The sequence below is a fragment of the Embiotoca jacksoni genome, unplaced genomic scaffold, assembly GCF_022577435.1.
Source record: "Embiotoca jacksoni isolate LCO1_2020_lvr unplaced genomic scaffold, fEmbJac1.0.p SCAF_7, whole genome shotgun sequence".
Taxonomy (NCBI): Eukaryota; Metazoa; Chordata; class Actinopteri; family Embiotocidae; genus Embiotoca; species Embiotoca jacksoni.
In genome coordinates, this window is record NW_027185425.1 from 11,996,074 (window position 1) to 12,017,050 (window position 20,977).

Consider the following 20,977-nt stretch of genomic DNA (forward strand, 5'->3'; position numbering starts at 1 on the left):
CTTGCAGTCAGGAAGCAATCATGCAAACTTTAGGAGTGTCAGTTTAAAAATATGATTGACGATGATTGTATTGAAGATATGTCGTGCCTAACCAGAAGCTTTGTGTCGACATGCATGGCTGCCCTCTACTATCACCACACTCTGTGAAACAAGTTTTAAGATAATGACGCACTTTGTAAGATACTGTGGGAAATTAAGGCTTTTGTTTCCTATGTCTCATTTCTCTGTATAATATTGTAACGTCTTGCTGTAAGGACGTTAATATGTTAAGTGCCATGAAATAACCTATGTTGTGATTTGGCGCTATATAAATAAAGTTGAATTGAATTGAATTGAATTGAATTGAATTGAATTGAATAGTTGCATTTTGTACTTCAGTTACGCCATGAAACAATGTTCAAACTTTGAAACTTTTTGGGGATTGTTGTCCCACTTTCAGAGTTCTTGTTAGAAAAATTACTCAGAGGCTTGGTTCAAAATCAAACATATCGGACATTTATTCTTGCAAGAAGGAGCAAACACATGCACCCTCAAAGAGAGGTGTCCAGCAGTGCTTCCAGATCTCCTCCGTAGGGCAGCTTTTATACAGTGTGACAAACAGTTGACAGTCACCCCCATTCCCTTTGTATCTGCTTTCGTATGGTAATACTGAGTTGGTTGTAGATCACAAGATAAGGACACAAGGGGAGTCAGCAATTAGATGTGGAAAGTAAAACAAAAAGGAATCACTTGCAAATAAGACAGACAACAAAAGAGACTTTTCGGAGCCTGCTTGACAAGAGACTTTCCGGAGCCACAATGCAAACAAGAGGAAGAGACAAATCTTTTTTTCCATCAGTTCTGAAAGTTTAATTAGGTTTAGATTGTTCACCAAAATGGTTCTTGATGCAATCACAAACGGTTGAGTTTATTTTCTTTTGCTATTGGAAATATTGTATCACCAGAAAAATAATGCAATGATAATCACACTATCCAAGGTGGATGCTCAATAGGCTATTTTAGGTTTAGGACTCTTGGTTTCATGTTAGAATTGGAATGAGTCCAGTTTAAGATTGGGCTTGTAGTGGTGCCAAGTTTTGTATTTGATGGAAGGCCTTCACAGTGTGAATATTGTACTACCCAAATCTGCGCATGTGTCCATAGCTGCCTGTCTGCATGTCTGTGTAATTGTAACACTTAAGAGAAACACTTAAGAGAAACACACCAAACACAAAGAAAGCGTCCAGTAATTGTAAGATTCCTTTCTGCATTCCTGAAAGTTTTCATCTTTGGTGTCTGCAGCGCTAATCACAGGTGACGCTCAGGTGAGTTTCTTGTTCCTTTACTCCTAGTTTCATTGCTCCAAAAAGCATAGAGGAAAACAAACACTGCAATCTTCAACATAAACACACAATGTAATACATCGAAACTCATTCACAAGGAAGAGACCGTTTATTTGTTGTGTTATTACAATTCCTTTATGTAATTTGAGCCATGTATTCTTCAGTTATGACCCCGAACATATCTACAGGGTTACCAGTATTTGAAGGCCCTATGAAGGTTTGTTTTGTCTGAAAGGGCCACTAAACGAGTTCTGTGTTTGTGTCGTTACTGTCCTTAGATACAGTAGCTGCTCACTTCCTCCGCTGGCTTTTTCTTTTCCCAGCTGACTCTACCAGTCCAACTGGCTGCCTTCCTGCTCTCTTTCCCATGGTTAGCACACCTCGGTTCAACCTGTTGTTCAGTGCTGCACAATGGCAAGAAGAGATTTTCAGGTTTTTCATTTTCACAATGCCTATTTCGCCTCATACGCACATGGCTCATGCGTGATGCAAACACATTGGCGTCACCACATACAAAACTATGAGCTTGGACAGGCGCATATAGTTTGAACGGTGTGCAACTGAATCAACAAAAATATTTAAACATGGTTGAACGGGTCCCATGTGTCTCAGTTTGTATCAGTCTATTGCCTTACAAATAGTAGCCATATTTATACACATGTTTATGTATATACAATATACATGTCAGACTCAGGCCTTTTAAGTGTTTAGATTAATGGTTATAAACATATGATTAGTAATTTCATGCTGAAAATAATTGAGTAACTGAATTCCAATTATTAGTTTTACAAAGTACACTTTTACTTTATATATCTGAAATAAATAGAAATAAAGTTCAAATGTGACTTTATATTTGACAGCTAAATAATGCATGTTTTTGGCCATCAAATATGACGACTGCTCCCTCACGACCATGTGGTGGTTGTCAAGGAGAAAAAGTGTTGATTCATGTGGTTTCTGATGGCAGAAACCACTTACCAGACAGAAACAGATACACATTGAGGGAATACCTTATGCAACACCAGCCATTGTTTCAATATCTCTCGAAACCATCGCTTAGTTTTCTACACACAAGACATCAGTTCAATGAAAGATATGTTCTTGGGGAGATAAATGTTTATAGAGCAGATCTTTATCTTAAAATGCATGCCGGGATGTTGTCGTTATCTGAAGCAGATGGAGTTAATAATCAACTTTCATTGAGACTACCTATAGTTTCCTGGAGAGGAGAACAGATCAAGAGATTTGGGACAGAGAGTAGAAGAATGCATATTGCGAGATGACATCCTGTGATTATGATGCCGCTCAGACCAGCAGAAGTGATATCCACGTGGGTGTTGGATGAGTAGGAACGCAGGGCTGAAAAAAATGTGTGTATTATTTAGTCTATCAGACAAAATAAGTTACAAAGTGGCAAAAAAGACAAAGATTTAAAAGGTTCAGTCAGCTGGACAAAACAAGATAATCAAAGACATCATCTTGCTGTTTGGGAATTTTATAGACGAAACAATTCAACAGTTAATTTGAGCCTTAAAATGTAAATCTGTACATCTACAATGTGTAGAACAGTGTTTACATAGGTGAAAAATGAATGAGCATTTGAGTCTCAGTTGCATTTATGCTCACCTGTGTGTGCACAAGAAGAATAACATAAAGTGACAGACAGCTTTCGAGGTAGCAGAGAGGAAATAACTCAGTGGAGTTTCTACTGGTATGGGAGATGGGAGGAGAGGGAGTCCCCCAGGTATGCAGGCCACCTGCAGACTGCTGAAAAAAGAGAGAAGGGGCAGACATTCCTGGTGCCGCAGCTTTCACTCCCCTGTTACAGGATTCCTTTCCTCCCTCCTCTCTCTGTTTCTGTGTCTCGGCTGCTCAGCTCAGACTGAGTCCTCCCTGTTGGCAGCAACTCACACAGAAACCATTTGGCCTGGGAGTCAGAGAAACTGCTTTTATCAGCATAACATTACATCTTGGAGATGTAATTTCTTTAATTAGGAGGATCTAATGACACTCTGAAACTTGGCTTTCACACAAAAGAAAGTTTAAGAATAAAAGATCGTTTACATTTGTGATGAATTTCAAGCCTTTGATCATGTGAATAATACTGTATAAGACCTCTGCCATAGGTTAAGCTACAGGATCTGTACATGGATGGAGACTGCTAAACTTTCTGCTTTACTTCTTGAAATACATGTTGAACATACTATATATGGTAAACATCGATTGTGTATTAACCTTGTAAAAACACACCTATTTTTTAGGTCCCTGCTCGAAAATTGCGTACCCATAATAAAAAGAGTATATATCTGCAACCACAATAAAAAATTATAACAACAAATATTTGTAATAATAAAGCGAACACTTGTGAGATTTGTTCAGATGTGTAAATATCAGTATGTGTGTCCATATTTTAATAATAGTTTTTGCTATGTCTTCTCCCTCTAGGGCTTCAAAGGTTAAGGATGCATCTTAAGAATGTTACTGTTTTAAAGAAGTTCAGGAATGATTTACCTTTATTAATCTTTGGCTTAAATACAATTATTTAACTGGGCACCACCTTTAAATTGAAGATGGTGCTGCTTTAATGGTTTATGAACCTGTAGTTGCTTCACGGATCAGTTATAGGGCATTAACGAGAGCTTGGACATTGACATGTGAAAAAAAAGCCCTAAGGCTGATGTTTACCTTCCTCAAGCCCGACTGATGTTGTGTCTGAAAACCCCCTCCAGTGGTCCGTTTGATCACATTTCCTTTAGACTGGAGCTGCAGGGCATCTAGGAGGTGATGCATAAATGCATCATATGCTCTAATATTATAAAATATTGGATTATTGGATTGCACATACATTATGTACATTAATGCATTAAAGTGTAAGTAGAGGTAAGTTTACTCATAGATCCAAGTGGAGCTAATTTTGGGTACTAATCTAATTAATCTATAACGGTGTATCATTTTTTATATGGTTATCGTGGAGTAAAACAAAAGCTGTTTACTTCTGAAATATAAGAGTATAAAGCATATGCATGATGAAGCATAACATTTAAATATACTACTGACCTATGTCATGTACAGGTGCCTGTAAAGTGTACTCAAACAATCTTTGATTGAGAAACTATTAGAAAATTACTAGCAGCATTAGTGAGTTCAAAGAACCCTCTATTGCTGTATATCTTTTATAATTTTGACTTTTTCGAGTATTTTTCTGTACTGGATCAAAGGTCATCTGGACCATGGACAAGAAAGGTCATATGTCCTTCTGAAAGACAGACAGTCAGACAGAAAGGCATCAAACCGTATGAACCCTGAGAGAAACTGACTCCAGAGTTGGACTTGTACAGTAGGAGGACAAGTTAAAGCATCAGGAAGCAACACAGGAGACAAGTACTGCAGCTGATGCCACTGGCACCAGGCCAACCTGCTTCCCCTCACTTAATGTGAAATTACAAGACAACAATTGCACGTTTAGTGCTGTAATGTCATATCAGGAGATGCCTGACTTCTTCCTGTCGCATGCACTCTTCTAATAAACAGGCTCTCGTTTAAAACCATTTAGCCTGCCTGAATTGACTGCATGCTGATCTGGATTATTAATAGACTACTATTAATACGTTGAATAAACATCTCACTACCCGCTTCCACTCCTTTGTACGACAAGTCACAGCTTAACTATCCAAAACATGGCACATTAATTGGCTCCCTGGCTTGGGTTGGGTTCAGCTGATACAAAGGACTCTTTTTTTTAATCTGTCACCGAAGACGCGGACGGTCCCATGGGGTATGTTGCCACGCAACCACATGCCCAACCTCCCATTGCAGTGGATTCACCTGAGCAGTGCTCACGTGACAGACTCCGAAACTTCATCCAATCAGGAGTGAAGACAGGTGCTTCTGGACGAGAGTTTCGGAGGCGGAAACCTGCTGGTTCAGTAGAGGAAAGCTGCTCCTTATAAATGTTTCTGTCCATTTGTAGGTATCTGAAGAACTGCTGAGAAAGAGTAGAGATATTTCACAGCAGAAAGAGGAAAACAATTCCAACGAATTGGTGGTGGGAGATGTGAGGAGACAGGACACCTGGCGCGTGCGTAAAATGGGATACTTCTGCGACCCTTTGAGGGATTGTTTTCACGGTTGATCCACCACTGAAGAAGAAGACACTGAACACTGAGTGCTGTGGATATATCTCAGAACAATCAAACGTGTGACATTTACACTTTGCTTTGGGTAGTTTTTAGTGTCTGCACCTCCTGTTACAGCTCAGGTAAGAGTTTCTTCTTTTGCGTATTGTTCAGCTGTGAATCACGGAGAATGATTGCGCCTCTGTTCTCACGACTCATTAAACCAGTTTTACAGAAAAGCTCATCACGGTTACACTGGTTATTCATAGGATTAGTCGGTGAAACGATGTCTCATCAATGGGAAATGAGAGGTGAGAGAGAGCCAATCTGAGTAGCCAAAAGTTATAATCCATTCAGATCCCGCAGGCTAAATGATATTACAATAAATAGAATGGGATTTGTAACGATTATAAGGTGAGGATGTAGCTCTAGAGCAGGATGAGTACAATGACAGTGATGTTTCAGAGTAATAATTTACAAATATTGTTAAATACAGTGTTTTTGACGGAATAATTTGATGTTGAATTAAGAGAGTTGAGAGTAAATAAATGTGACCTCACACAGGACCTGACTTTACTGCCAAAATCCATGTAAAGGATGAGAACATCTTAACAACAGATGAATTAGTGACGGCATCTGTTCCTTATCACAGGTCCCTTCCTCTAGGCAAAGATGACAGAGAGGACCCCATGGTGGAAGGCATTCCTTCCAAAGAGAAAGACCGGAGGCCCCAAGGACTCAGTTTCAGCCCAAGCCTTTGAGCCAGACTTTGACCCCTTTGCACAGCCAGAGAAGCCAAAAGGGCCCAGTGCTGCTGCCTCCAAGACCTCCGGTGACCAGTCCCTGCCACAGCAGGAGTCCAACAGGAGCTCCAGCATCAGCGATGAGTTCTTCGACGACTCCCACCTGGAGTCGGTCTTCAACGAGAAGACGTGCCGCAGGAACATGAAGGTGTCCCGCTCAGGTAGATTCAAAGAGAAGAGGAAGGTGCGATCGAGTCTTCCTGTACAGGATAGAGAGACAGAGAATGTGGCGCCAGAAAAAGAGGACTTACGATGATGATGAGGAGTGGAAGGAGGTGATCAAAGACTGCCTTACAAAGAGGCTTGAAAAGAAGGGGAGAATACATATATGAAGATGATTTATTCTCATGTGGCATGCAAGAGGTCTACTGTATGTCGCTTATGATGGTGATGATGAAGATGACGAGCACTCAAGTTTTAGCCCAATACTACGTGAATATGATGATGTGGTACAAGAAATATTAAAGGTTTTGGACATTTGTTGATGGACTTTGCCAGAAGGCCACAGAAACCATGCACAGCAATTTGAAAATGTTTGCTTATGATGGTTAATTAACCATTTTTTACAACATTACTCCACAATCAATACTTAAAAGAAGAGATGCAGTCTTAATGCAGTGAACACTTAGGAGCCCAGTGTAGTTCATGTCCCAGGGTATCCCCATTTCAGTGATTGGACAGCTCATAAAACGACACACAACCATTTAAAAACACACACACACACACACACACACATACACACACACACACACACACACACACGCACACACACACACGCACACACACACACACACACACACACACACACACAATCTTTGAATGCCATTTTCTCTCAGTACTCCTAAGATGTGTAATGTGCTTCAGGAAAAAAAAAATGCTTATAAGATATTTACATGATTTCTGTCCTAAGAATAATGTATGTTTAATAATGAAGGATAAATGTGATGCTCCTCTTACAATGCTTTTACAAAACTGTTGATTCTAAAGGGTTTGAAGGATGTTAATTAAGGTGTAAAGGATTTAATTATATGTGTGAGCAAAAAAAGAAATTAAGGAATGTTTGTGAGCAGCTTTTAGTCAGATGCACAACACTGGACAGCATTCAATATTTTGATGAAGGATGAAATCGGGCATATTTTTTAACCTTAGCAAAGCTACTGCCACTACAATAAAATGTAAACGTAGTATCTATATGAATAAAAGATGGGCAAGTTGCCAAGGAAGTGATGTAGATTTACTTTTCACTGTATTTTGAATACTTACATGAAGGCTAAATATGAGAAATAAATCTGATATCTGCTACAGCTGAATTGAATGATTGTGTGTCTGTCTGCTTCACAGTCAATTTCTGTAACCCCTCAACCTGGACAGTGCGAGGGTAATTTATGTCTGACTTACTTTGTCATCCCCTTTTTGGCAGAAATTGATCTTGAAACATCCAATGTTTCACACCGAAGACAAAAACAAGCTATTTTACAAAAAGTGATACAAAAAGTCACTTAAAAACTTTAGAAACGTGAATTTTAAAACAACGTAAAAGATGAAAATGCAAGAATCCTATCACGAGTCTTGGCAGCTGTTGATGCCTGACCATCAAAATGCGTCATTATCGCAATGTTTGTAAAGGGCAATTACAATCAATTAGTGTTTATAGAGTCTGTAGTATGTGAAGACCTGCACCTTGCATGTCGATGTTAAAGGGTTACATCTGATGCACTTTCACTAATTTTGACATCCCATGTGGATCTTAACAATGAGTGCAGCAGGTATCCCACTGTAGCTCTTTATTTAAGGTGCTATGTGTGGAAACAAGCGGTGGCTGCTTAAATTGAATGTACACAAATTAATAACGACGACCTGTAATGGCATGTTTTCAACACAGGGGGGCAAAAAGGTGCGGACACCGTGAGCTGGAACATGAAAGGAAGATATATAAAAAACACCTTGTGAGATTTTGTGAGGTAAAAGTCACGTCTTGGCCTCTCAGTCAGAACCAGTTCTCATGAACACATAATGCTTACTTTATTCCACAGCCGTAATTCAAGGTGAGAGAAAGTTTCTTGGCACCTTCCGGACGAATTGAAGCAGTGACGCAGAGCCGAGCCTTTCTCTATTGGTCCCGTGTAGACTGTGGGGCGGTAAGATGTGGCTTTGCACTGTGCGCTCACACGGGAGTGAATTGAAAACAGCGAACAGCAGAGCCAACCAGGACCTAAACAAGTCTGCGTCTCCATCATGAAGTAAAATGCAAAGTTTCTGGAACTTTTTGAGATGTTTAGAGGAGCTCCAAAAGGCTCAGCCGTTGACAACCCAACCTGTGATATCCTGAGTGTCCTCATTTGACTAAAAATAACTTTCTTGCTGTCCCTCTATGAAGAGCGCACCATGAGGGCAGCGTGCTGCGCTCCATCTCACTGAATCTTTCTCTGAAAACAGGTGGATTTCAAATCTTTTTTTTGCAGGTAAGACCGCGTATTAATTATGTCACACCTGCACGTGACAGTTCTTTGAGGGAAATGTGCGCCAGAAATGCGTAATAATAAAATGGCTTTAACAAGAAGGCAAATAGACTGTTTTGGGGTACCTTTCTCATCAAGTGTACATGCCTCTTGTTTGATGGCCTTTCTGTTATTTGAAAAAATTTCCCCTCGGGGATTAATAAAGTAAATACCTACCTACCTACCTACCTGTTATAATAAAAATGTGCAATTTGTGTGCCTAAAGTCTACTTTAAATAACTGAATAGGAGAGTATTTATTCCTGTCTTTTACTTGTATATTCATCTCACAAAAATCAGCTGACAGTGCACGGATAAACAAATGTGGACGACCTCTTTAAGACTTTTACATTGGCTTTACCGTTTCCTTGTTTGGGGTCTCCTTGATCACCACCTCTCTCCTGTGTAAAGAAATAGCAATGATCTCAAAATCAACCATTATTTCCTTTCCTTAAATATGTTCCCATTGTCACAAACAAGCTTGTACATTTGATGAAAGTGATACAATATGAAAATGGGCATAAGGAAATACAACGTTTTGCTTGTGTCTCACAAAGAAAGTGTCAGACACTTGTGTATGCTGCAGCAGCTGGCAGTTCCAGCTGTCTGTATCTTATCAGATCTCTTCTACCTCAGAAAGAGCACGCAGGGGTCAAAGAAAAACAACAAGTGGTGTGAGAGGTGCACTTCCACTTACTGTCCCACCTGTTCTGCAAAAGCTCATCTATCACCAGTGTCCAGTGTTTTGCCCCTTTAAAGATCTTAGCTGGCAGTGTCACAGAGGCTGCTTGACACAGATAGGAAGATGGAAATAGCCGCAGAGGACAGTCAGACGGTTGCAAAGGGGGGAAACCTAAACTGCATACAGAAGGCAAGAATGATGCATCCACAAACACTGGTTCTGTTCTGTGTTTTATTAAATTGCTGAAGAAGAGCATGTGCAAATTCCAAAGAAAATGAGACAAACCTCAGGCTGTTTTCAGTCCTTCAGTCATGGAGGACAACTTGCCAACAATTTATGATGTCAAGATGGTGGGTGGAGGTCTCAGTGACCGTCACTCTGGACCCTTTTCTAGCTCAGTTACCATCAACATGTGGAGATTGAAACATGGTGACATAATCCCGGACATGAGGTGCTCTTGGAAAGTTGTTGAGGTGGACGTTTAGTGTTGTTTTGATTACAGAACCTGTTGCTCTTGAAGACATGATGTTCTTAGTTATATATTCGACATACTCTGGAAAAAAAAGAACAATGTGTTTGCACGCTGCAGCGTGTTTCCTCTGGACTTTCCTGAACGTGTTTTCCACTCGGTTATAGCAGTGAAGGCCTTTGCTCATTGAGTGACTGCATGGAAGGGGTCCATTACTTTTCACACAACACTCACCATTGTTCCTGTCCCAAGTGCTGCCTCAGGGCATTGTGAGAAGAAGAGTCGTTGTGGTGACAGGGGGTTGGTGGTGTGTGTCAGATTTCTCTGGAGAGGATGGAGCGCTTGCTGTTTCCTGTTTTGTGCTGTTTGGTGGTGAAAGCTCTTCCTGTTCAGGGAAGAGGGTGGGAGGTCATCAAATGTGCCCCTTTGCACAGTAGCAGCTTCTGACATGCGGGGGGGACAAAAAAAACAATAAGAAGCTGGTCAGTGGCTGCATTACACGACCTGGGTGGCAACTTTGTTTCCAGTAATAAGGTGTGCATTGTCTTCTGCAGGCATGCCAGTCCTCCCCTCTCCCCCCCCGCCTCCTTCAGGGCCCCCTCCGCCACCTCCTCCCAGCGCTGCCCTGCCACAGGTGAGACCGTGTGCACTGCTCAACTCTCTCTCATGCAATTGTAAACACTCACTTGTATCCTTCTTGCTGCCCATCAACCAAACACCTGCAGGGCATTTGCATTATTGATTGAGCTCGTACACACACACACACACACACACACACACACACACACACACACACACACACACACACACACACAGAATAGGACATAGACTCTCTGTAGCAGGGGAGTGTTATGTTTCCACAGCAGGCTCTCCGTGTGCTCATGTTTAAATGAGTTGCTGCAGCCAGCAAACAGGGCTGCACTGAAGGGACATGGCTCAGCTGATAATAAAAAATGAATAATCTGAAGTCATAGAGCCTCCTAATGTAGAAAATATGAAAGAAACATTCAGCTTTCTAGGAATCAAATAGAAATTATGTTCTCCCCCTCTTGTTTCTCTTCTTTTTCTCCTCACTTTCTTCATCTTCTGCAACTCTTCTGCCTTCACCTCAGGCTTTCACCACAGGGGTTCATTTATTTGTATTCATTTGTAAAGGAGCTAGGAAGAAGTTGAGATGATGATATACTGTATGTCATTCACTCAATCTTTACATAGAAAGCTTATATCAAAGAAACCGACAATCTTGAAAAAGTTCTGCATCACAGTTCAGATCATTAGTGATTAATCTCTCACTTTTCGGATGAATTATATCCTATATTGTCATAGGATTGTGCAAAAATGGTTCTCGAAAGCCGACATTGACTTATTCAAATTTCAAAGCTCTTTGTTGTGTCTGCGTGACAGTGTCCGTTAGAGCCTCCTAAGCTCCAGTCCGGAGGAGGAGGAGGTGGAAGGAATGCCCTGTTGGCCGACATCCAGAGAGGAGCCAAGCTCAGGAAAGTCACACAGGTCAACGACCGCAGTGGCCCCGTCGTCGATAGTAAGCCCAACAACCTTCTGTGTTCTCTAGCACACACGCACGGATGTACTTAAGTTGTGTTCACGAAGGTGCCTGAATCTAATCGAGTGTATTTGTATTTTGAAGTGTGCCATTGTGATGTGTTATGGGCAAAATAAAACATTAAAGATGAAGATGAGGGGAGAACACGAGGATTATTCAGTTCACCAGGAGGGTGTTGTGTTTCTATAGGTCTATTATTGAACATTTACTGGCCGGTGTTCACTTCAGGAAGGAATGCCCGAGAGCAGATAATGATGGAGGCACAAGAGGAAACCACTATATACAATGGGCAACACGACAGACAGGACAAAGTATAGCATAACCTTTATTTTCAACAAATGTTTATGTACTTTAATATATCATGAAGTCACTTTTGTACTTTATTATGTTTTATGGACAGTGTTGTAAAGTCTGCGAAGTTGATGTTTTACCTTGGCGCAAGACACATTTCTTTTTCTCTTCATGGAAAGTAAACTTTAAGTTCAAACTCTTACTGTAGATACAACAGACATTCATTTTAAGATTCAAATGGAACATTAGAGTTGTGAAAATTTTGTTCGAAATATTTACTACACACTTGTTTACTGTAATGGCAAATTACTGTTGCATGAGTCCCCTCATCCCCTTTATTAGACATAGCAAACACACAGCTTCCCATGGAAATAGAGTGAAGAGACAAAGAGAGTCTGCTGACTACAAACTGTATGTTGAAATGTGGGTGCTGATGTATCTTACAACATTTTCAAAATGTATTCATTCAGTGAGTGACTGACATATCTCATCTTACACACAGCCAGGAAATAGCACTTTAACAGTATCAATATCAGTTATATGTAAGGAGGCAGGCCACCTGAAAATGAGTGGAGTTAGTCCTCAGGAGGATGACTGTAGGTGAGTGAAGGGGTGCAAAAGATACTCACGATACTGCCTGAACTACATACAGCTGCGAGTTTCATTATGTTGTTTTTTCACTGTCAGGAAACTAATTAGCACATAAAGTAAGTGATTTTCTGAATGAATAAGTAAGTTAATATAATGAACTTAACAAATACTGTAAAAAAAAACTTCAATGATCAGAGTTTCATGACTTATGATAAATGTCTACTGCTGTTTATTTTATTGAACTACTGTATAAATGTGATGTTCTCCAGAACCCAAGGCTGACGCCGTAGATGTATCCGGAAACGTTGGCGTTTCCCAGGGTGGGATGCCACCCACGGGAACTTCTTTGAGTGGGCTATTTGCTGGAGGGTTCCCCACCCTCAGGCCTATTGGACAAAGAGACTTGGCAGGCAAGACCCCAGGTTGGTGCAAACTGTCATGTCCTTAGTAGATCTCTTCAGTCTTCACCTGTAAGAATCTGTACCATTGAAATGACTCCTTTTGTGCATGTGTGTGTGTGTGTGTTTCAGTCTCTCGATCGAGCTCATCGGCCTCCATGAAGCCGGTCTGGAACCCGCCCACATCAGCTGACTCGGGTAGCGTTGCTGAGCCTCACAGGATGTCAGAGATGTACAGCTTCATCCACCGTCCGCTCGCTCCCTCGTCCTCTGCTCCTCCCTCCCCCTCTCATGGCAGCAAGCACCCACCTCCTTTCTCTGCTTCCTCTCCTCCTCCACCTCCACCTCCCCCTCCCTCTGCTCCTCCCCCGCCTCTCCCACCTCAAGCCTTCCAGGACCGGCCAGCGAACAAGCCTCCCCCGCTCCCCTCCTGCCCTCCTCCTCCACCTCCGTCCCAGGTTACCAAGCCCACATGGCTCCCCATCCAGCACCCTCACCACCCATCTGACTCCCAGCCCTCTACTCCTCCCCCCCACCCCCCACCTTCTCCAACTTTCCAGCCTCCTTTGACTGTCCCAGGCGACCGTTCCTCAGGGTGCTTCTACCCTCTGCCTCCCTCTGCAGTCCACTCTGAGCCTTCTAGGTTTCCCATACTGCGGGACAGCCCCCTGGGGCCTCCTCCCCCACCTCCACCTCCCCCTCTCCCAGCTTCCTACACCCCAAGCTGCCCGTCTACCCTCCCTCCACCGCCCCCCAAGTTGGCTCCAGTGCCCTCACCAGCCATGCGCTCTCTGCCTCCCTCATATCCCTGCAATGCTCCCACTCGAAGGCCACCAGCTGTGCCCAGAGGTGCAGGTATGTGGACGGCAATAAAAAAAAAAGTCTTTCGTGTCATCAGGGTTGATTTACACTTCTATCATCATAACACACAACTTTTCTGCATCATATATTCACTCATGTTTGAGCACAACGCACAGCCAGCATCACAACAGAGCCAACTTGACAAATTAAGGGTGATGTAAAAAGGAGAGGAGAGAAATGTAGTTGAATTCAAAGCCATGACTGTGTGCTTTTAGTGATTCATTTTTGGTGGTCAAAGGTCACTATGACCTTTGAGGAGGTTTTTGGCCACAACCTTGGTTATGCTAATTATTATTAATTGTGTGCTAATTATGACAAGATTTCACCAAAAATTATAATTGGATATTTTATATCCAAAAGGTCAAAGGTCAACTTCACTGTGACTTCATGGTGTTCAGCAAAAACTCCTTTCTGCCATCATTTAACACCATACGTCAGGACAAAAGGGGAGATTATGACCATATTTCCCATTTAGTCAGATACTGAATTGTTGACACTAACCTTGGGTATTCACCTTGAAACTGTGGCGATTGTAAAGATCTTCTGCTGTCAGGTTGAAGATGTGTGTGAAACGTTTACGTTTTAGAATTTGTAGCTTCTTTGCAGCAACACACATTTTAAGCATCGTCGTGGCTAAATCTTTGTGTTCTATCAGAATCAGCTTTATGTACAAATTCCTTGAAAAGCTTCACTACATATATTATGAGTCTGGACAGACATGGATATAAACTGCATTGACTGGTTGGCGGAGTCATACAACTGCAGTCACCTTCTTCTAGTTAAAAGATGTTTAAAGAAGCCTAGAAGTGGTTCTTCATACCAACCTGGGGAACCTTCTAACCCTGCAAATGGGTCACATGTTTAGTCCAGCGGGCCGTGAGAAGATAATTTAGAAACAGAGACAGGAAGTAGTTCTGTCACTAAATATATTCTCTCATCTTTACTTTTTTTTTTTATTATTGTAAAACACTGATCTTGATTCCTCCAAGAACAATTTAAATGCGTTTATATGTTTGTGGGAATTTAATAAAACACCAGAAGCTATTTGTAGAAATTGTTTGTTTTCCTGTTTTTCTGTGTTTGGAACTTCCAGCCAAGTATAGCTTAGAAACCGTGGCAGCTTTTACAGCTAGTCATTAAAGCTAGCAGTATGTGTTGCGTAACCCTGCAGTTTTTTTTTAGTGCTTTACACAAATCATTGCTTTTTCTCAGAAAAAAAAGTGTGAATATGGCCGACCAGTCTCAGTGTTAGAAAATGGCACATCAGATTTGATTTTTAATTCTTTATGTTGTAATGGTGATGCCTGACTTCTCTTGATAACAGGTGTTGGTCGGCTGGCTCCTCCACCAGCTCCTCCGGCGCGTTCCCCCACCACCGAGTTGTCCACCCGCATTCCTCCCCCTCCACCACCTCCTCCGCTGCCCCCATCCAGTCTCAGGAATGGACACCTGCACAGCCTGGGTACAACTTTTTTAATATTACTAGTAAATTGACTTGATAGATTAAACTTGTACGGTAACAAATAAGACCATCTATCTTATTTTCTCTCTTTTATTCTTTATGGGTTCAATAAATGTTTTTACTTGTGTCACACTGTTGTTTATAGTCTCCTCCTTCCTTTCTTGAACTTAGTTTTTATGCACGCTTTTATATTTTAGGTGTATACTGTATGAATTTTCTTTTTCTGATCTGTAATTGTTGTGTAGAAATGGAGCAATGTAATTGCTATCATTTTTTGACATAAATAACACAATTTTAAGGAGACAAGATTTGGTGATTAGACAGTTCTATGAGTTAATTTTTTAAAGTTCAACTGTGATGGAGGTCAAACTTATATTGGTATAACAAAGTGGAAGTTTCTAATTGCATTTTTATTCCAGCAGATGACTTTGAATCCAAGTTCCAGTTCCACCCTGTGGAAGACTTACCCCCACCCAATGAATTCAAGCCTTTCCCTCGAATCTACCCCAGCAAAGAAAACAGAGGTAACCACTCAGCACTCTCATTACGTCTCAACCTCACCCAGGACTTTTGGTCTCATCTGCTGAGTGGTCATTTTTCTTCTCTTCCTCTTTGCTCTCTCTTACAGTGAACCCCAAACCACCTGGGATCAGGACACACCTCAGATGAGTCCCCAACACACAGCAAAAAAAGAAAATATTCAATATTCCTCCTCTGTCTTATGACAGCTCATGACAACAACAAAACAGCCATGGACTTGTTTAGGCTTTATGTGTGTGTGTGTGTGTGTGTGTTGTTTGTGTGCCTTGTATTTGTCTGTGTGTGTATATATGCAAGTGTCAAACATGGTCCCGTCTTACACTGACTATGTGACCTCTGACCTTTTCCAGTGTGGAATGTTATGAATGTGTGTGAGGAGGAGGACTCGCCCCACTCATACTCATAAGCTACATACAGACCTTTCACACATACACATGCACTTCAAGGACAACGTGTTCCAGTATTTTTAACACAACACAGTTTGTGACAATTCAAGCACTTCATTATCTACATACAGTGTAGAGCACTCGTTTGAGACTTCTGTCACCTTGTGTTGATCCGTCCCTCTTTACAGTAACACTTTTAAAGTCTGCATTTCACCCAGTCATTTTTAAAGATCAAAAAGCTCTTTAAAAACAAATATATACAAACCGGTGTCTGGGTGAGATTCTCTGTCGGTGCAAAGAATGTATGCACCAAAACAATACTGCTACCTTTTTAAATTGATGTTCGCGCAATATTTCTCAGAAGTTGTTTGTTTTATTTTGGAAATTTTACACTGAAAACTTGTGAATTATGTTCCTTTTAAAACTCAATGTGAAAACATGATTATATGTGAATTCTTGGTAACTATTCTCTTGTAAGGCAGGGTACACTAACCCTGGGTGTTCATAAATCATTGAACTTACAGTATAGTGGTGCTCTCCTGTGTTAATGTGATTATTTCTTTTTAAGGAAATGTAACAAGACAATCACTGACATTGTGAGGATTATGGGATATCTATCTATTATTAATAGATGACTTATGAGGTATACTGTTTCCTTTCCCTTACAGTATGTATCAACCAACAGTGCCACCTGCTGGTTCAATGTGTGACCATCAAATAAACCAAAGGATCTTTGTGTAAAAAGACCCCACTTTATTGATCACATTGTCTTCGAAAGAAAAAAGTAACATACACAGCTGCCACAAACATTACAGGGATTTGCATTTTGAGTTTAGCCTTGATAGTTTACATAAAGGAAGCGACAGAAACAGGACAGTCCACATTCTAGTCAAGTCATTTTCTGGTTTAAGGCTCTTGTGTGCGCAATATCTCAGAATAACACATTTAGAATAACAGGTACAAATAATCTCCCTTGTGTTTTCTCATGAGTCTACTCTGGAGGCAGGATTATTCATTCAGTCACCACAAATTTGTCCCAAAATTTGTGTTTGAAAAATCTGAAAATACAGCACTCACTGACAAAGACCAAGGCTGAACAACAGAGCCTTTCAGTACTGACATCTTTCTCACAGATATCCAGATTTATCAGTATTTCTAATGACACTGATTATGAGTGGATTCCACTGAGGTGTAACTGTGCTGCACCTTCAGTATTGTGTCTGGGTATCTGTGAGCACTAACATTAAACAAAGTTTTTATGTCATTTGTCACACCTGCAGGTTCTGCTGTAGCAAATCATCATGTCTGTCAGGAGAAATGCCAGTTAAACCCTAAAGAAATACCCAGTTTACTGCTGAATAGAACATTTACATCACTAAAGTTCACATCTGTCTGTTGAAAAACACAGATTAGAGTCAAGATGACAGGATTCATTTAAATACTTTATGGTTACTTGTTTGTAAAGTTGTCTTTTTTTTTCAACTTGGAGCTATAAAAATGAAACTGCATTAATCTAATATGACTTCATAAAGGAAGCAAAGACTATTTAAATTTTTGCAGTCGAATTCAGCAATAAATCTTCTTACAATATCTGCCCACAGGATGCACCGTGACTAGAAGTGTACTGATAACTGCTAACAGTGAAAATACAGTCTTTAAAATTCATATGCAAGATGAAGCGGAAATATTTAATCCTGGTCTCATATTCTTCCATGTAAATGTACCATATGGTGATTTCAAACACGCAAAATCAGGTAGACTGCTGAATGTTCAAATCACGCCCACTGAATAGCCAGAATGAAAGTTTTTAAAATGTATTTTTTAAACGTTCAACATTGATGTCCGAGTGAAGTCCAAGGTAGACGTTCAAAAGACGTTAAAAAAAGATGTTAAACTTTCATTCTAGCTACTCGGTGGACTTGATTTGAACGTTGAACTGAGGTCTCCCTGACGTTGAGTGTTTGCAGGGATAGGAGAGTTTCTGGTTACAAAAATTTAGCTGGCAATGCTCCCAAAACACACTTGAGGAAGCAAATCCTGAAAAATTAAGCAATATGCTTCAGTGAAATTTCACAAACAGTTAAACCAAGTCTCCCGCACCTACCATGCACAGCTTCACACAGGAAAGGTTGAACTGCCACACACCGCACAAGCATAAAACTAAATTTCTTTCAGATATCCTGAGAGAGTCTTTGCGATAAACTCTGTACCCAAGTATTTCCATCATGAGCCACACGTGAGTACTTGGCAGTGCTTTACAGTTCATCGTGTTTGTAAGTGAACTCTCTGGAGGATATAAAGCCGTCCTTGTTCTCATCCTCTTTGGAAAAGATATCCTCCACCATGTTCTCATGTAGAGTGTCGTTGGGAGGGTAGCCGTGACGCTCAAACTCCTTCCTCAGATATTCTTTCACCTGGCAGACACATGAAGAACAGGAGGATTGAGACAGACTGGGAGCCATTGAGAAAAAAGAAAACAACATTTATAAATTATTATTTATGATTGACAGTCTAAAAGGTCCTGTGACTGCTCAGAACTCCGACACATTGACAACCAGGGACAAAGGGCCGTGGCCAGGCACTGCTCGGTGATGAGGGGTCCGAGGCCACTAAGATTGGGGACCAGCAGCTAACTGGAAGGGATGGTTGACTGATACATTTAACCTCACAGTAGTTGTTGAGCACTGCTTGTGTTCACCTCAAGTTTGGAGAGCTTCCAGTCATCGTTGAGGTCCATCTCCTGGAAGGACTCATGTGACCTCGGTCCATTTCTGATCTCAAGCACCTCGATAACGAAGGTCAGTGTGCTTTCAGGTGGGATCTTACCTGATCACAGACAACACAAGGCAAGAAGTCAGCTAAAACTGAGACCGTTATTAGGTTTCTGTAAGTGTGCTTTAGTTTGAGGAAAACAGTTAAAACATAGAAAACGTGTTGGAAGTGTTGCTGACAAGCGAACTTACTTTGCACATTAAATCCTATCAAGTCATTCAGGGTTGTTTTTTTAAAATTGTTGGTAGAGGTTAGTTCGGCACAGAAAAGACAACTGTTATTGGTTAGTGTGGTTTGTGCTTACCAGAATGAAGCACAGTATTGTTCACATGCTCCATGTTGAGAAAAACTGGACTAATGTTACTGAATGAAATCTACATTCAGTGTGGGAGTCCTAGAAAGCCATTCAAAACAGAAAGTATCACAGACATGCATGCATAACATATGTACATAATAATACCCATTTTGAGAAGCTGAAACATTTTTAGGAGGACAGAGCCACACTTCTGTTCAGCAGCATGCAGTGAAGCTTTATAGGCTTGGATGAGGCTACAGTACCTTTTCCTTCCTTCCCATAGGCCAGGGCTGGAGGTACGACCAGTTTTCTCTTCTCTCCAGCGCACATGCCCTGCAGGCCTTTATCCCAGCCTTTGATCACTTCTTTGATGCCCAGTGTGAACCATGCTGGCTGCTGGTCACCATGGCTACGACTGGTGGACAAACAGACACGTGGAAAGAGTTACACGTCAGAAGAGGGAAGAACAGACATCTATTAGAGACAATAACAGTGGAAAGTTAACACGTATTAGCTGCAAGGGATGGCTGGCGGGGAGGGGGGGCATTATGGGGTCATTATGGCAACGTATTGAAATATTTTGTAAATACATACATGTGCTAGGCGCATGCAACATTTATGACAGATCTTTATGTCACTGTTGGTCAATATTATTTGTATGATAAATCTTTCATTCCGGCTACCCAAGGGACGTGATTTGAACGTTGAGCAAAGACGTTGAACTGACGTCTCCCTGACGTTGCGTGTTTCCAGGGATGGGATGTTTTTTTTTTAAATAGGTTAAAAATACTGAGCTGACCAAAAAGCGCATGTAGAATCAAATCACAAAAACCTGCAGTACTGTATTGTGTGATTTAAAAATTGGACAAAAACATTTCAAACGGTGTCCCCACTAACAAACCCACAGACATCAATAAGGCTGCGCACAGCTTAAGTTATTTTGGGAAAAGATAAAGTGGATTTGAAGTTGCACAAAGGAGACCGTTAGTGATATGGCTCATAGACTACTATTAGAAGTGAAACACTGTCCTACACTATTGACTACACAGGACCCCCCCCCCCACCCCACCCAGGAGAAACAGAGGAGTCAGCTTCTTCTTAACTTATTTGAAAGTCTGTAAATCCTACCTGTCGTGAAACATTGTACCATTCTCTAAGTAGCCCTCATGATGCGCCAGCAGGATATCTCCATACTTGGACTTTCGGTGACAGAGGAAAGGTCTGTGCAGAACCTCGATCTTCACCTCAGCTTCAGGCAGCTTCCCACCGCTGACGGACACCAGCAGGGAGGAGCAGAGGAAGCTCAGCACCGTCAGTAGCATGCCGACACGTTCAACCTTCAGAGGAGACGCCAAGAGAAACACACAAGGCTAAAAAACTTTTAGACAAATGTGCAGAAGCAGCAAGAACAACAGCAAGGCATGCAGTTGGTCCTCTACGTGGCAGTGACGTTTCATCATGCAAGTTGTTGCAGGAAATAGTCTTCTGATTGGCTGCTTTTCCTCGACAGCCCCGCCCACAGGCATTTCCCCTCACAGATGGCCTTTGGCATCAATAGAGTGACGACTTTAACTGCGGCTGACTTCGTCTGTCTTGATGGTCGGCAAAAGCTGTCGGTGGCTGCAGGGGAGAAGTATAAAAAAGCTGCCGTCAACTCGGACACCTTGGCTGCATCTGTGCATTTGAAATTAAAACCTCGCAGAAGCGAGGCGGCCGCAGGTGTTCTCCTCCAGCTGCAACGGCGGAGAACCTCCTCTGTGACGAGGTGGTATGTCTAAACTGACAACAAGGGCTGATCTCGAGGTGTTTGCCTTTCATTTTCACTTAAGCTTATTTCAATTATTAATATATAGCTCCAAATATCAACATAAGTCACATCAGGACTCTGAACACAGTGAGGTCCTTACAAAAGCTGACAGTTTATTCACCCAG

At 41.4% G+C, this 20,977-nt stretch overlaps 3 protein-coding genes across 5 annotated transcripts; 2 read left to right on the forward strand and 1 right to left on the reverse strand.

Moving 5' to 3' along the window:
- Window positions 1-5,281: 5,281 nt before the first annotated feature.
- LOC138214612 (proline-rich protein 15-like) lies at window positions 5,282-7,541 on the forward strand. The gene is made up of 2 exons (XM_069176364.1): window positions 5,282-5,580; window positions 6,090-7,541. The coding sequence occupies exon 2, from the start codon at window positions 6,110-6,112 to the stop codon at window positions 6,494-6,496; it is 387 nt and encodes a 128-aa protein (XP_069032465.1). The 5' UTR covers window positions 5,282-5,580; window positions 6,090-6,109; the 3' UTR covers window positions 6,497-7,541.
- Window positions 7,542-8,360: 819 nt separating this feature from the next.
- wipf3 (WAS/WASL interacting protein family member 3) lies at window positions 8,361-16,716 on the forward strand. Of its 3 annotated transcripts, XM_069176574.1 has the most exons (9): window positions 8,362-8,480; window positions 8,618-8,702; window positions 10,443-10,522; window positions 11,293-11,428; window positions 12,601-12,753; window positions 12,862-13,584; window positions 14,915-15,052; window positions 15,472-15,576; window positions 15,681-16,716. In XM_069176574.1, exons 3-9 carry the CDS (start codon window positions 10,445-10,447, stop codon window positions 15,719-15,721), a joined length of 1,374 nt encoding a protein of 457 aa, XP_069032675.1. In that variant the 5' UTR covers window positions 8,362-8,480; window positions 8,618-8,702; window positions 10,443-10,444; the 3' UTR covers window positions 15,722-16,716. The 3 variants fall into 3 exon arrangements, with proteins under 3 accessions (XP_069032676.1, XP_069032675.1, XP_069032674.1); XM_069176575.1 differs by having other exon boundaries at window positions 8,361-8,702; window positions 15,475-15,576; XM_069176573.1 differs by having other exon boundaries at window positions 8,362-8,702.
- LOC138214778 (peptidyl-prolyl cis-trans isomerase FKBP14-like) lies at window positions 16,671-20,464 on the reverse strand. Its single transcript, XM_069176577.1, has 4 exons — window positions 20,174-20,464; window positions 19,309-19,460; window positions 18,677-18,804; window positions 16,671-18,392 (listed from the first exon to the last, which is right to left on the reverse strand). Exons 1-4 carry the CDS (start codon window positions 20,365-20,367, stop codon window positions 18,234-18,236), a joined length of 633 nt encoding a protein of 210 aa, XP_069032678.1. The 5' UTR covers window positions 20,368-20,464; the 3' UTR covers window positions 16,671-18,233.
- Window positions 20,465-20,977: the final 513 nt, after the last annotated feature.

Coding starts and splice junctions, on each gene's coding strand:
- wipf3 (XM_069176573.1), top strand. CDS start 10,445: ATGCCAGTCCTCCCCTCTCCCCCCCCGCCTCCTTCAGGGCCCCCTCCG. Junction 11,429..12,600: donor CAGTGGCCCCGTCGTCGATA/GTAAGCCCAACA, acceptor GATGTTCTCCAG/AACCCAAGGCTGACGCCGTA. Junction 15,053..15,471: donor TGGACACCTGCACAGCCTGG/GTACAACTTTTT, acceptor TTTTTATTCCAG/CAGATGACTTTGAATCCAAG.
- LOC138214778 (XM_069176577.1), bottom strand. CDS start 20,367: ATGCTACTGACGGTGCTGAGCTTCCTCTGCTCCTCCCTGCTGGTGTCC. Junction 18,805..19,308: donor CTATGGGAAGGAAGGAAAAG/GTACTGTAGCCT, acceptor GTCTGTGATCAG/GTAAGATCCCACCTGAAAGC. Junction 18,393..18,676: donor GGAAGCTCTCCAAACTTGAG/GTGAACACAAGC, acceptor TGTGTCTGCCAG/GTGAAAGAATATCTGAGGAA.
- LOC138214612 (XM_069176364.1), top strand. CDS start 6,110: ATGACAGAGAGGACCCCATGGTGGAAGGCATTCCTTCCAAAGAGAAAG.